The sequence below is a fragment of the Entamoeba dispar genome, genomic scaffold (genome assembly GCF_000209125.1).
Source record: "Entamoeba dispar SAW760 scf_1105229460357 genomic scaffold, whole genome shotgun sequence".
Lineage (NCBI taxonomy): Eukaryota > Evosea > Mastigamoebida > Endamoebidae > Entamoeba > Entamoeba dispar.
Genome location: NW_001854152.1, coordinates 36787 through 50437, shown reverse-complemented (window position 1 = coordinate 50437; position 13651 = coordinate 36787). Strand labels below are relative to the sequence as shown.

At 24.6% G+C, this 13651-nt stretch overlaps 2 protein-coding genes across 2 annotated transcripts in view, besides 10 other annotated features; one reads left to right on the top strand and one right to left on the bottom strand.

Annotated features, from left to right (window-relative positions):
• Positions 1-478: a repeat region.
• Positions 479-1792: a repeat region.
• Positions 1777-2468: a repeat region.
• A 4-nt stretch (positions 2469-2472) lies between these two features.
• Positions 2473-2510: a sequence feature (AT_rich).
• A 9-nt stretch (positions 2511-2519) lies between these two features.
• Positions 2520-3099: a repeat region.
• Positions 3100-3102: 3 nt separating this feature from the next.
• Positions 3103-7761: a repeat region.
• Positions 7758-9115: a repeat region.
• A 178-nt stretch (positions 9116-9293) lies between these two features.
• Positions 9294-9477: a microsatellite.
• Positions 9478-9580: 103 nt separating this feature from the next.
• Positions 9581-9835: a repeat region.
• A 429-nt stretch (positions 9836-10264) lies between these two features.
• On the bottom strand, positions 10265-13219 carry EDI_059960 (ubiquitin-activating enzyme E1, putative; the record flags this gene model as incomplete). The annotated part of the gene is made up of 1 exon (XM_001737113.1): positions 10265-13219. The coding sequence occupies one exon, from the start codon at positions 13217-13219 to the stop codon at positions 10265-10267; it is 2955 nt and encodes a 984-aa protein (XP_001737165.1).
• Positions 13220-13286: 67 nt separating this feature from the next.
• Positions 13287-13365: a microsatellite.
• Positions 13366-13463: 98 nt separating this feature from the next.
• Positions 13464-13651, top strand: part of EDI_059950 (uncharacterized protein) — a gene marked incomplete at both ends in the record, with an annotated part of 336 nt that continues 148 nt past the window's right edge. The window contains one exon of the mRNA XM_001733313.1: positions 13464-13651. This exon is cut by the window's right edge and continues 148 nt beyond it. Coding sequence (XP_001733365.1) covers positions 13464-13651 — 188 coding nt within the window.

The window sequence follows — 13651 nt, the reverse complement described above, 5'->3', positions numbered from 1 at the left end:
TATTCTTGCTTTCTAGTTGTTGAACTGTGAGAATTTTCTTTTCTCATTTTTGATATGGAATAGAGTATTTTAAATATCAATTATTTAAATATTCATCATTTAATTTCTATTTGATTTTGATGAGTATTAAAATTCTTCTTTATTTTCTTATTTTAAGAAGAGTATATAATTACTACTGTGCTGCTTTGGGTTAATATTCTTTTTAGTATCAACCACTAGACCTTTTTTTTGATAATCTTATATTATCAAATATATTTGTATCATATTAAGTAATAATACCATTTTATAAATACCTATTTGTTTATTATCAATGATATCCCATCATTGTAATTAATAAACACTGCTATTCTTGAAGTATTGATTATGATGTTTTTCTAACCAAATACAACATTATAACCAATCCATAACTGGTGTATTTGAATGATGATAATATTTTAGGGATCTGTGTTGTGTATCTCTGACGTGATACCTTCGAATCATAAAGAAGAATATAATAATAATAAAATAAGATATAACCATTTTTATTCTTATTATTTATTATATTTATTTTATATTTTATTTTATATTGATTTTTATCTTTTCTAAACATCATTCATTTCTTCTTTTTCTCATTTTTTTCTTTTCTAAACATCATTCATTTCTTCTTTTTATTCTTTGTTATTCTTATTTTATATTAGATGATCTTTTTATCATTTTATATTTGTTTATATTGTTTGTTTATATTTTATTATTATTATTTATTGTTGTTTATCTTATATCATTTATTTATTATATGTTGTATTGATATTTATCATTGTTAATATGAAATGAATAATAATGAATAAATATAAAATAAGAATAAAATGATATAAGAATATAACATAAATAATAAAATAAGAAATATATAATAGATATAAAGATAAAAGAAGAAGAATAAAATAAATAAATATAAAATAATATAAATAAAATAAAAAATAAATAAAAAAGAATCAAATAAATATTTTATTATATTTTATTTATCTTTTGTTCTTATTTCTTTTTATTATTTATTAAATTAACACCCCCATTGGGTGTGATTATTTCAAATGAAATAAAAATAAAACCAGAATGAAATATGTCCATTTTTATATTCACCATTTCATTCATTGGCAGATGAAAGAAATGGCTGTTCATATTCATTTATTGATTTTATTTTATTCTTTTTTAGTTTTTAGTTTTCAGATAAATAATAATGAATAAAAATCATTTCATTTCAATTACAATGATTCGTTGTGGTGTGAAATGATGTTTTCCACAAAGTGCATTTGATATTCCTTTATATTCAAAATAACGTTGATTACAATATGATTTTGTTTTATAATTTTCTTTAAAAACATGAATATCACCATAATATCCAAATTCAAACAAACCAACATTTGATTGATTACCTAAACAAAATGCATGTTGTGGTTCTTTAATATCAAATTTCATCATTCCTTTTATTCTTCCTTTTGATTTTAATGAAAATAAAAATGATTTTGGATCATTTATATAACTACTAACTTTATCAATTTTCACATTAACATATCCTCCAAATTTATTTCCATTTGTATCTTCAATAATAATTATTATATGTTCTTTATTTATTATTCTTTGATCAAATACTGACGTATTCTCATTCCAATCATCAATATCTGAATCAAATAGTATATTGGATACTTTTCTATTTGTCCATTCTTCTATTTGTTTCATTTCTTCAATTGTATTCATTCCTTTCATTATTCTTAATCTTTCTCCTTCTTGTTTCTTTCTTTCTTCTTCTTTTCTTTTTCTCTCTTCTTCCTCTTTTCTTTTTCTCTCTTCTTCCTCTTTTCTTTTTCTCTCTTCTTCTTTTATCTTCTTCCTCTCAAAATAATCACTGTAATATGTGTTCCATTCTTCTTTCTTTTTATTAAATTCTTGTGTGATTTTATCTTTTTCTTTTGGTGTTCTGAATATTTTATCTTTCATTACCATTTCTTCAATTGAAATGATTGTATTGATTATTTCATTCCGTGTTGTACTTAGTATTTCTTCATCTGAATTACATTCTTCTATTATTTTATTCATTTGATTCTTTATTATTTCTATTTGATTAATTGTTTCTTGACTTTTTTCTATTATTAATTTTCTTCTTCTTTCTGTTTCATCAATCCTATCAAATATTCCTTCTCCTCTTTTAATTGCTTCTGAATATGTTTCATCTGGTTTTATTTCAAATATTTCATTTTTAATACTTCCTAAATAATATTGATAATGTTTATTAATATCATCAATTGATTGTTGAATATCTGGAAGTGTTTCTATTTCTTCTTTAAAGAAATGGGTGTTCTTGTTTATTAACTCTTCCATTTTAATTTAATGAATATCAGATCAAAATCAGATGATTAAATAACTAAATACACGTTTATAATACTCATTTTATTTATTATTTTATCATTCTATTATTTTAATAAACGTCATTTCATTTTATTCATTAAATTAAATGTTATTTATTTTATTATTATTATATTCTTCTTTATGATTCGAAGGTATCACGTCAGAGATACACAACACAGATCCCTAAAATATTATCATCATTCAAATACACCAGTTATGGATTGGTTATAATGTTGTATTTGGTTAGAAAAACATCATAATCAATACTTCAAGAATAGCAGTGTTTATTAATTACAATGACAGATATCATTGATAATAAACAAATAGGTATTTATAAAGATGATATTATTACTTAATATGATACAAATATATTTGATAATATAAGATTATCAAAAAAAAGGTCTAGTGGTTGATACTAAAAAGAATATTAACCCAAAGCAGCACAGTAGTAATTATATACTCTTCTTAAAATAAGAAAATAAAGAAGAATTTTAATACTCATCGAAATTAAAAAGAAATTAAATAATGAATATTTAAATAATTGATATTTAAAATACTCGATTCCATATCAAAAATGAGAAAAGAAAATTATCATATTTCAACAACTAAAATCAAAGAACGAACTACTAGATGATGAATAAACACTTTTAAAGCAAATGGATTAATTAATCTCCACTGAACAATATAAAATGAAATTATTAACATTAATTAACTACTTTTTATTGTGATCCTTTTATCAATTCAGAATATATAACAAATTTTGTTGCCATGTTATTGAGTAATGTCACAGAATCTTGTAAAGAAAATCAAACAACAAACAGATATTCAAGTTCAAAGAAAAGAAAGGACTTCAATAGCAATAAAATGAATAATAATGATAAAAGAAATAATAAGAAAAAAGTGAATAGAAAAAGAAGAACACAAAGAAAAACAAATAAAAAACAAGGCAAATATAATGGTAATAAACATTATACAAATAAGAAACCTAAATTATTAACAATAAATGAAATTAAAATGAAAATTAAAAGAATAACAAGAAAATGGGAGAAAGGAGAATAATCAGAAATACTTAAAAAGTATGAAGATAAAGAAATGGTATAATATTCTCCAAGAAGTATATTCAATAAGAAAGAAGAAAACACTAGAGAAAATCAAAGAAGAAATCAAAGATAAAACAAAAGATTGGACAAGTGAAGATATTAAGACAATTGAAGAATGAATCAAAAACAAAAATCCAATCAAAGAAATGAACGATAGATGTAAAACTGCAAGAATAATAAATGAAAAAGAAAATAAAGGGAAAACACAAGATAAAGAAGAGAAAAAGGAAGAAGAAGGCAACAAAGAAGAAATTAACACACTTCAAAATAAAATTAAAGAATTAGAAGAAACTATTAAAGAACTTCAAACAAAAAAGATGGAAGAAGAACATCATCTCAAATGAAATGATTCAAAAAGCACGAGAAACAGTCAGGAAAGAGTTTGAAGAAGAAATAGAAAAGATTCAAACACAAATGAACAATATTCAGAATACATGTAATGAAATAAGAAAAGAAAACTCTAAATTAAAAGAGGAAAATAAGACATTACAAGGAAAAATAAATGAAGCAAATGGTAGAAGGATCATAGAAGTAGGAGGTAAGGATGAAACCGTCCTTACCCTCCGAGCTAGCGGTGAGAGGCTGAAGAAGGAGAAGGACGAGGGGTGAGCTGGAGAAGAGTGCTGAGCTGCTAGAGAAGAACATAAGAGATAAAGAAAATCAAATCTCTGTATATCAAAAAAGTGCGATTCAAAACTATGAGATTGCAGAAATAACAAGAAAAGAATTAGACCATACACAAAGAGAAAATGAAGAACAAAAACAATTAATATCAAAGCAACAAGAAAATATCGAAAATTTTTTATCCCAGAAGGAACTGGAGAAGAAGAAAACAATAACTCTAGTGATAAATACCAACAAATACTGAGAACATCATCATCTGGGACAATACAAATGAACAAAACTACAACTATGAAAAAGACAATTCTGGAAATAGAAGAAGAAGGGAGCAAAACACTGAATATCAAAAAACAAGAAATGATAATCAGTCAAGAAGAGAAGAAAACACAACAAAACAAACAAATAGAATTTTAATTGATGTGTTGTATTGTTTTGAATTAATTTGTTAAATAAGAAATTAAATAAGAAATTAAGAAATGAACAAATAGAAATATAATAAAAGTAATAAACATTAATGTAAATAATGAGAAGGAATACATTAATAATATTAAAAAGTCACATAAAATAAAAGAAACAACTAAAAGATATATTAAAATGAAAGTGAACTCCATCATAGAAGGGAAAGTAGAGTGTAATCCAATAATAAAAAACATTATCATAAAAAATAACTCTATTGATATTGATAATGAATATATTAACTCTATCATCACTCAACTTAAAGGAATGAAAATAGATAAATGTGTAAATATTAATTACTACTGGAGAAGGAAAGAATCAGATAAATTAATAAGAGAAATTAATAATAAATGAGTATGGTCAGGAAGCAGAATAGAAAATCTGCAAGAAGATATGAAAATGATTTCAATGTGTATGCATTACTATCTCCAAAATAAATTTAAATGAGATAAATTTGATGAAGTAAAAGAAATCATAAAGAAAATAAATAGATTAGAAGATCTAATCAATGGAATGGTACAGAATAAAATGCATCACGAGATTAAAGGAACAAGATGTAGATGAAATTAAAATTAAATCACAAGAAAGAATAAAGTACCTAAAATATATGATGGCGATGATTAAAGAAAGAATTAAATTTAATAAGAATGAAATTGTCAGAATCAATACAAATAAAATTATGTTTGATTCTAATAAGAAAATTAAAATAAAGAAGAAACACAAAATGAAATATACCCAAATAACGATATTACTTTAGAATATTTGAAATTGTTATATGAAACACAGGTGATATTAAATAAAGAACATTGGAAAATAAATCAAATCACCTCGTGGAATGAAAGATACAGGAATTATGATAATGTCATCATCACATTGGATGATCTAAATCTAAGCCTGATGAAAATAAGTAATTGGAAATCACCAGGCATTGACATTATATATTTGTATTATTAGAAGAGAATGTCATCATCAAGAGATTCCATTCTTAATATATTCAATGATTGGTTAAACTTCAATGAAAACATCACTCTAGACATGGTAAGTGGAAGAACTATATTAATCAATAAATGAGGTGATATGAACGATGTCATTAATTATCGTCATATCAGTTGTACAAATGTAATAATGAAAGTATTTACCTCAATATTGAAAGAGAAGATTCACAATAGAATTAACATGAATAATGAATCATTTAAAATTAGTAAAAATCAGTTATGATGTAAACTGCAATCTCTTGATGATAAAGAACGATTAATTAACACTTATATGTTAAATCAGTAAAAAGAAGAGAAATACACAAAATATGTAGAGTCATATTATGATATTAAGAAAGCATATGACTCAGTAAATCATGAATGGGTAATAGAAACACTAAAATATTATAATGTAGAGGGTGTCATCATAGACATTGTAGAAAGTATGATGAATAGATTGAACATGTTCATATGATACAAATATAATGAATATCTAGGATGTATTAAATTGATGAATTTTACAATATGATTCATTATCAACTCTACTCTTCATCATCCAAATGAATATAATTTCTCAAATCATAGAAGAGAAGTTCCCAAAAGCAAACCATACATTGTATATGGATGATTTGAGAATAATGACACAAAGTAGTGAAGAAATGGGAACAATCCATAATGAAATTAAAGAAATAATAAGTGGAATAAGGATGGAAATGAAAAGAAATCAGGAATGGTATTAAAGAACATTAATAAAATACCAGATGGAATGCAAAACATCCCAATAATTGAAGGAGAGGATTTGTATAAATATTTAGGAGTATGGCAGTCAAATGAAATTAATGATACCTTCAATTGTAAAATCATCAAATAAAAGATGATGAAGAAAATGGAAGAGATAAATACTGATGAAAGTAGTAATAGAAGTTATATTACAAGAATTAATACTGAAGTAATACCCATCTTCAGATATTCAGCATCAGTAGTAAATTGGAAGGTAACTGACCTAGATAGAATGGATTTGGAGATAAGAAAATATTTAAGAAAGGCAAAATACATTAGTTATAACTCCAAAGACCGTCTATATGTCCCTATAAATGAAATGGGTGAAGGATTAATAAGCCTAAGGGACGAATATGTTAATGAAATAATTAGAACAGTAATGTACTATTGTACAAGAGTGAAATAAGAAATAACATAATAGATAGATGGTATTCCAAGAAATGAATATTGAATAGAATTAAAAAATCACTAAGTCATAAAATCCCAGAAACGAAAATAGAAGAAATAATAAATGAATTTATTGAAAATAAAAAAGAAAAAGAAGTAGTATTAAAAATAAAGAAATTAATGACCGACCAATACATCAAAAAATGGAATCAAACAAGTGGACATTTTAGAAGATGGTTCGAGTCAAAATTTGTAGATAAAATACTACAATAAATGCATGGAAGTCCATCAATATAAAGAAAAATTCATTTCTCCAATTAACTAAAATACAAGATGGAGCAATATTTAGTGGGTACAGGAAAGCGAAAATATTAAAAAATGAAAGATTGAAGTACTGCCCACTTTGTAAAGACAAGATATACACAGTAGAACACATTATACTATCTTGCATTGGTCATAAGAAATCACAAATGGAAAAACATGACCATATTGGCATTATCATATGGGAGGGGTTAATAAGAAAATATACAAGAAATAAACAATACAAGAAATCAACATATGAAACAGTGTTCCAATACAACGACATCAATATGATATTGAACAAACAAATAATGCCAAAAAGTGATGGACTATATCATAAAAGACCAGACATATATGTACTGGATAGAAAGAATAAAACTGGTCTAATAATTGATATGAATATTGTGGCAGATCATAATATTAATGGAGGGTATTGGAAGAAAAGAAATATGTATAAGGAATTGAAAAATATGGTAATGAAAATAGAGAAATTAAAGGATGTCAAAATAATTCCAGTAGTAATTTGGATTAATGGGCTAGTAAATTTTGAAAGTATTAAATTAATAAAAAAATTAAAAATCGAAATTGACATCACTAAAGAAATCAAAAACCTTGTAATTAAAAACATGATGGACGTCATGGAGCACTGTGGAGACCACAACCAAACATACGTAGTGGAACTACATGATGAAGACTCATTGATGGGATTAATATCCTCTAGCCAGAACAATAGACACAAGTTCTATTAATACTTAATTAACTATTTTATATTTCAAATAAACAACAATGAATAAAAATCATTTCATTTCAATTACAATGATTCGTTGTGGTGTGAAATGTTCTGGATATTGTTTTCCACAAAGTGATTTTGTTATTCCTTTATATGAAAAGGATTCTTGATAACATTGTGACTGTGTTTTACTATTTTCTTTATAAACACGGATATCATTTAATCCATTTCCAATTCCAAAATTAAACAGCCAATCAACTGATTGGTTAAATAAACTAAATGCATATTGAGGATCTTTAATATCAAATTTCATCATTTCATCTATTCTTCCATTTGATTCTAATGAAAATAAAAATGAATTTGGATCATTTATATGATCACCAACTTTATCAATTTTCACATTAACATATCCTCCAAATTTATTTCCATCTGAATCTTCAATAATAATTACTATATGTTCTTTATTTATTATTCTTTGATCAAATACTGATGTATCTTCATTCCAGTTATCAATATCTGAATCAAATAATATATTGGATACTTTTCTATTTGTCCATTCTTCTAGTTGTTTCATTTCTTCCATTGTGCCCATTCCTCTCATTCTCTTTAATCTTTCTCCCTCATGCCTCTTTCTTTCTTCTTCTTTTTTTCTCTCTAAATAATCACTATATTGTGTAAACCATTCTTCTTTATTCTTATTAAATTTTGTTTTAATATTGATGATTTCTTCTTCTAATTTCTTAATTTGATTTTTCATGTTCATTTCTTCAACTGAAATAATTTTGTTAATTAATTCATTCCGTGTTTTACTTAGTGTTTCTTCATCATTATTACATTCTTCTATTATTTTGTTTATTTGATTCTTAATTGTTTCTATTTTATTTATTGTTTCTTGTCCTTTTTCTATTACTGTTCTTCTTCTTCTAACTATTTCATCAATTCTATCAAATATTCCTTCTCCTCTTTTAATAGCTTCTGAATATGTTTCATTATCTTGTTTCTCAAACATTTCATTTTTAATACAACCTAAATAATATTGATATTGTTTAGTAGTATCATCAATTGATTGATAAATATTTGGAAGTGTTTCTACTATTTCTTTAATTAATTGGTTATTCATCACTTCTTCCATTTTAATTTAATGAATATCAGATTAAAATCAAATGATTAAATAATTAAATACACGTTTTTAATTTTTATTTATTATTTTATTATTTTAATAAACATCATTTCATTTTTATTGTTTTAAATAACAATAATAAAAACAAGAAAATAGAAAATAATAAAAATAAAAAATAACAAAATGTCTTATCATGATTAATGATAATATCACAAAATAATGATATAAATGAAAATGAAATATAAATGAAAATACAAATAAAAAAACAATCACTCATAGTCAGTTAATAAAAATGATAAATAAATGACAATAAATAATAACAGTAAAATAAAAGAATGAGAAAGTAGAAATGATAGAGAAATAAGAGATAATGATGGTATCATCTCAAATTCATTGATGATTTGATAAGATGAAGAAAAAGAAGAAGAAAGGAAGAGATAAATCAAAACAAATACTAATAACAATAGGATGAAAAATAAATAAGAACGAGTTGAAAAAGATAGATAATACACAATAAGAACAATAATTAACATGATAAATAAATTTACAAAGAAACAAAGAAACAGAGTGATAAGAAAAATGGATATAAATAAACAATAATAATAAATAAACAATAAGAAATGAAAATAAAGAAATAAATGAATAATGAAAGTTTATTTTGAATTAATTTGTTAAATATAATAGAAATATTTGAATAAAAGAAATAAGAAATAGAATAGAATATGATGAGACAAACCAATAATACTTTCAATAAATGAGATAGTAAATGCAGAAGGTATTAAATTAATGAAAGAATTAAAAATGGAGATAATGACATCAAAAAAAATTAAAAATATTGTAATTGAAAATACGATGGAGTCATGGAACATTATTTCTATCACAACCAAACACACATAATTGAATTGGTGACAACAAATGAATAAGAATAATCCTCCCTCCAATTCAAGAGTATTAGAAACTAATTCTATTAATAATTAATTGACTTGCTTTTATTTAATTTGTATCATTGGTTATAAACTTCACAATAGAATGTTGAAGAATAATTAATACAAGTACTTTATCTAAATGAGAAATGATAATACTAATCTTTATTACAGATTGTGTTTGTTAATTATTTTTTAAATTGTTGTTATGTTTAAATTAAATACAAGTTTCTCCCTTATTTCAAACAATGTACTCTTATTAGAATTATTTATACTTTTGTGATGGTTATTCCAACTAACATTTCAATAATTTACTCTTCCTTGTTTTATTAAAATAGAGTCAAACAGAAAGGATGAATATATTCCAAGATAATAAATCTAGTTATTAGATACCTCATGAATTAACACTTATTTCTTATTATTTTGGTTATTGAGGAAATAATAATTTGAATATTTTAAAGTAAAAAACTAAGAATTATTGAAACTAGACTTTAGATTTAGAAATTCAAAAGAACATCTGGGAACTCAACTCCATCAGGAAGATCACTTCCATCATTTAAGCAAACTGATAACGACAATGTCATTGTTTCATTCTTAAAATCTTCTCCATACATCTCTTTATAAATTTCAGTAAACTTCTTGGTTAAACGAGCTTGTCCACTAGGAAGATATGAACAATAGAATAACTTGTTACCAACAGTGATAGAGTCAATTTCAACTGGGTATTTCTTTGATATAATATCACATAATTCTTGTACCGTGCAATTTCCATCAAATTCTAATTTATCCCAAATAGACACTTCAAATCCTTCACAAATTTTTGTCTTTTTAACTGCTTCTGGTTCAGTAGCATCCATATATCCTATTGCTAAATTTAAGAATGAACAATGATATGCTTCTAATGGTTTCTTTTCAATAACTTTAATTAATTCAATGCATTGTAATCCAGATACTACAGCTGTAGTAGTAATCATTGCTGGTATAATTTTTCCTGCTATTAATTTTGTTTTTAAGAAATCAGCTGGTTTAATACAATAATTTTCTGCTCTTAAATTACTACATGCTGTTATAAATTGAATATGATGATTATTGTCATCGTCTTTTTCAAATTCTATTGGATTAACTTTTGGAATTTCTTTTCCTTTGATTTCTTCACTAAGTTCTTTAATTTCTGTTTCTGGATCTTCTGTTTTCTTTTCTTCACTTGTATATGTTTTTAAGGAATATGCATATTTAATAATTTCTTCATTACTTATTTCTTTTTTAATTCCATATATCTCTGCTCGAAGGAGTGATGCTGAAATAATAAATTCTTTTGCATATTGATTATCAATATTAAATGGATAAATATGTGGGAATCTTTTTGGTGCATGCCAAAATGGTATTCCTTCATCAGTAATTGTATTTTCTGGGAAATTTGTAATGAGTTTTTGAATAGTGTTAACAAAGTTAATATCATATTTCTCTCTTGCCCATTCAATACATTCTTTAAAATTATGTGGAACTTTACTAATTCCATTTTCTACAATCAACTTTAAATTTTCTAATAAAACTAATGGACTTTCTTTCTTTAATGTTTCTAAATAACTTTCTCCTTGTTCTTTATAATTTTTGATTGGTTCAATTTCTGTTTTAAAGAATCCTTCAAATCTATCTCTTGCCCATTGAATTGTATGGTCAATTTCATTAGGGAAATTATGAAGTGTACACATTGGAATACTTTTTTCTTCTGGATCTCTTACTGATCCTGTAGAATATGATTGTGTTATGTGTGGAATAATACTTTGTGTATTTCCTTTAGTTCCTGTTGTTCCTCCTTCAATCATAGCAAGTCCATATTTGACACATTGTGCATCACAATACATTCTAGCTTGTACATTATCTAATGCTGTAGTAACACTACTTAATGATTTGAAGAATTTCTTAGTAAAAATATTTTCTGTGGCTTCTCCAACTCTAAGTTGATAATCTTTGATATGAATTTCTGGATTCATTATTTTAACTGCTTCACTTGCAACTTTAGATTTTGGTTGATTAATGTTATTATTTCTGAATAAGAATTGTCTTGATAAATTAGACTTTTCAATATTATCATTATCTGTAATATGAATTAATCCTTTTCCACTACTCAATCCCATCATTGCCCATGTCTTTAATACTTCACATCCAATAGCTCCTGATCCAACAAGGAAAATTGTTAAATCTTCTATCTGTTGTTGAACACTTTTCCCTATGATATCAATTTGTCCTGAATATCTTCCATTATCAATAAATTCTTCTTTTGGTAATTCTAAATATTTATCTGGAAGAATTTCAAGACAATCATAAAACATATATTGACAATATGGTGTGTATTTTCCTGATGCTGCTTTTAATACTTCTTGTGCTGCAATTCCTCCAAATGCTGTATCTAATGGTGAGAAAAATCCATTGTTACAATAACAGAAAATCTTAATGATATTTTCATCCAATTCAACCTTAAGTTCATCAACAATACTTTTAAATTTCTTATAATCATCTTCATCATGACTTTTTGGACTCATTCCATATTTATCCATAAATATCATTAATCCATGATATAATCCTTGGTAACCTCTTAATCTTTCCATTTTAGACATATTAGTAAATGTGATTTCTCCTGGTTCATTTAATCTTTCTTTTAATGCTTTATAATGTAATGTAACAGTTGGTTTAACTTCAGTAACTTTTCCTCCTTTAATATATTTACCATATTGATTTAAATCTCCAACTTCAATTGAATATGCTGTTCTTTTAGTAATTTTAAATGTTTTTCCTCCATTTTCTGAATAATTAAGTCCAGGTAATCCAATAAATTCATCAAGTTGAACTTCATTTCCAACATCTAATGTACAGAAATTTTCATCAATAAATTGAATAGTATTTCCAACAACTTCATTAACAATATAAGTTAATGGTGTTTCTCCATTTGAATCAAAAACAACAAAATTATCTCCAAAATCATTAAAAATCATTGTAAATGGTCCTCTATTAACTGCATAAACCATTTTAACATTATGCTTTCTACATAATTCATTAATCTGAATAGATTGTTTTTCAGAAAGTAAATAACAAAGAACAATAATATCATAATCATTATATAATGATTCATCTGTTAATTCTCGTTTTTCTACTCTAACAGGAACACTATTATTTAATTCTTGGAATTGTTTGTGTGTTGATTCACTAATACAATGTCCAATATGTTCTTTTCTTAAAAAGAAATTTGTTCCTAAATCAGCTAAACATGCATTTCTATTATCTAATAACCCAACTGATTTAACAGACATCAATAACACATTCTTTGTAATTTCAGCACCCATTCCATTTAATCCTGCAATCAATACTTTTGTATTCATCATTTTAATTTGAGCATCTTTTCCAATAGTAAATAGTTGTCTTGATAATACAGCTTCATCAATTTGTTGTGCCATTGATGGATTTAAGTTGAATAAATTAATTTAAGATCAACTTATGAATAATTCACGTTGAGGTTTTTAAATTCCATTTTATTTTTATTTTGTTATTATTAATAATTTTGTGTTTTTTTGTTTTATTTTTTTACAGTTTTTTAGATTTTTATTCAAAGAACTTTAAAAATTTTTGATAACAAAAATTCTGAAAAGGAAGTAAAAAAAGGAACTTAAAATGATTTCATCTTTAAAATAATAATAACATATGACTGTAGTTTCTACAAAGGTAGGTGAAATCAAAGCAATTATTATTGGAGAATCGTCAGTTGGTAAAACATCATTGTTAAATGTTTTAGAAAATGGTAAATTAATTGGAGATATAAAAGCTACTGTTAGTATTGACTCGCACACCAAAGAGATTAGTGTTGATGGTAAAAAATTTAAGTTAAGAAT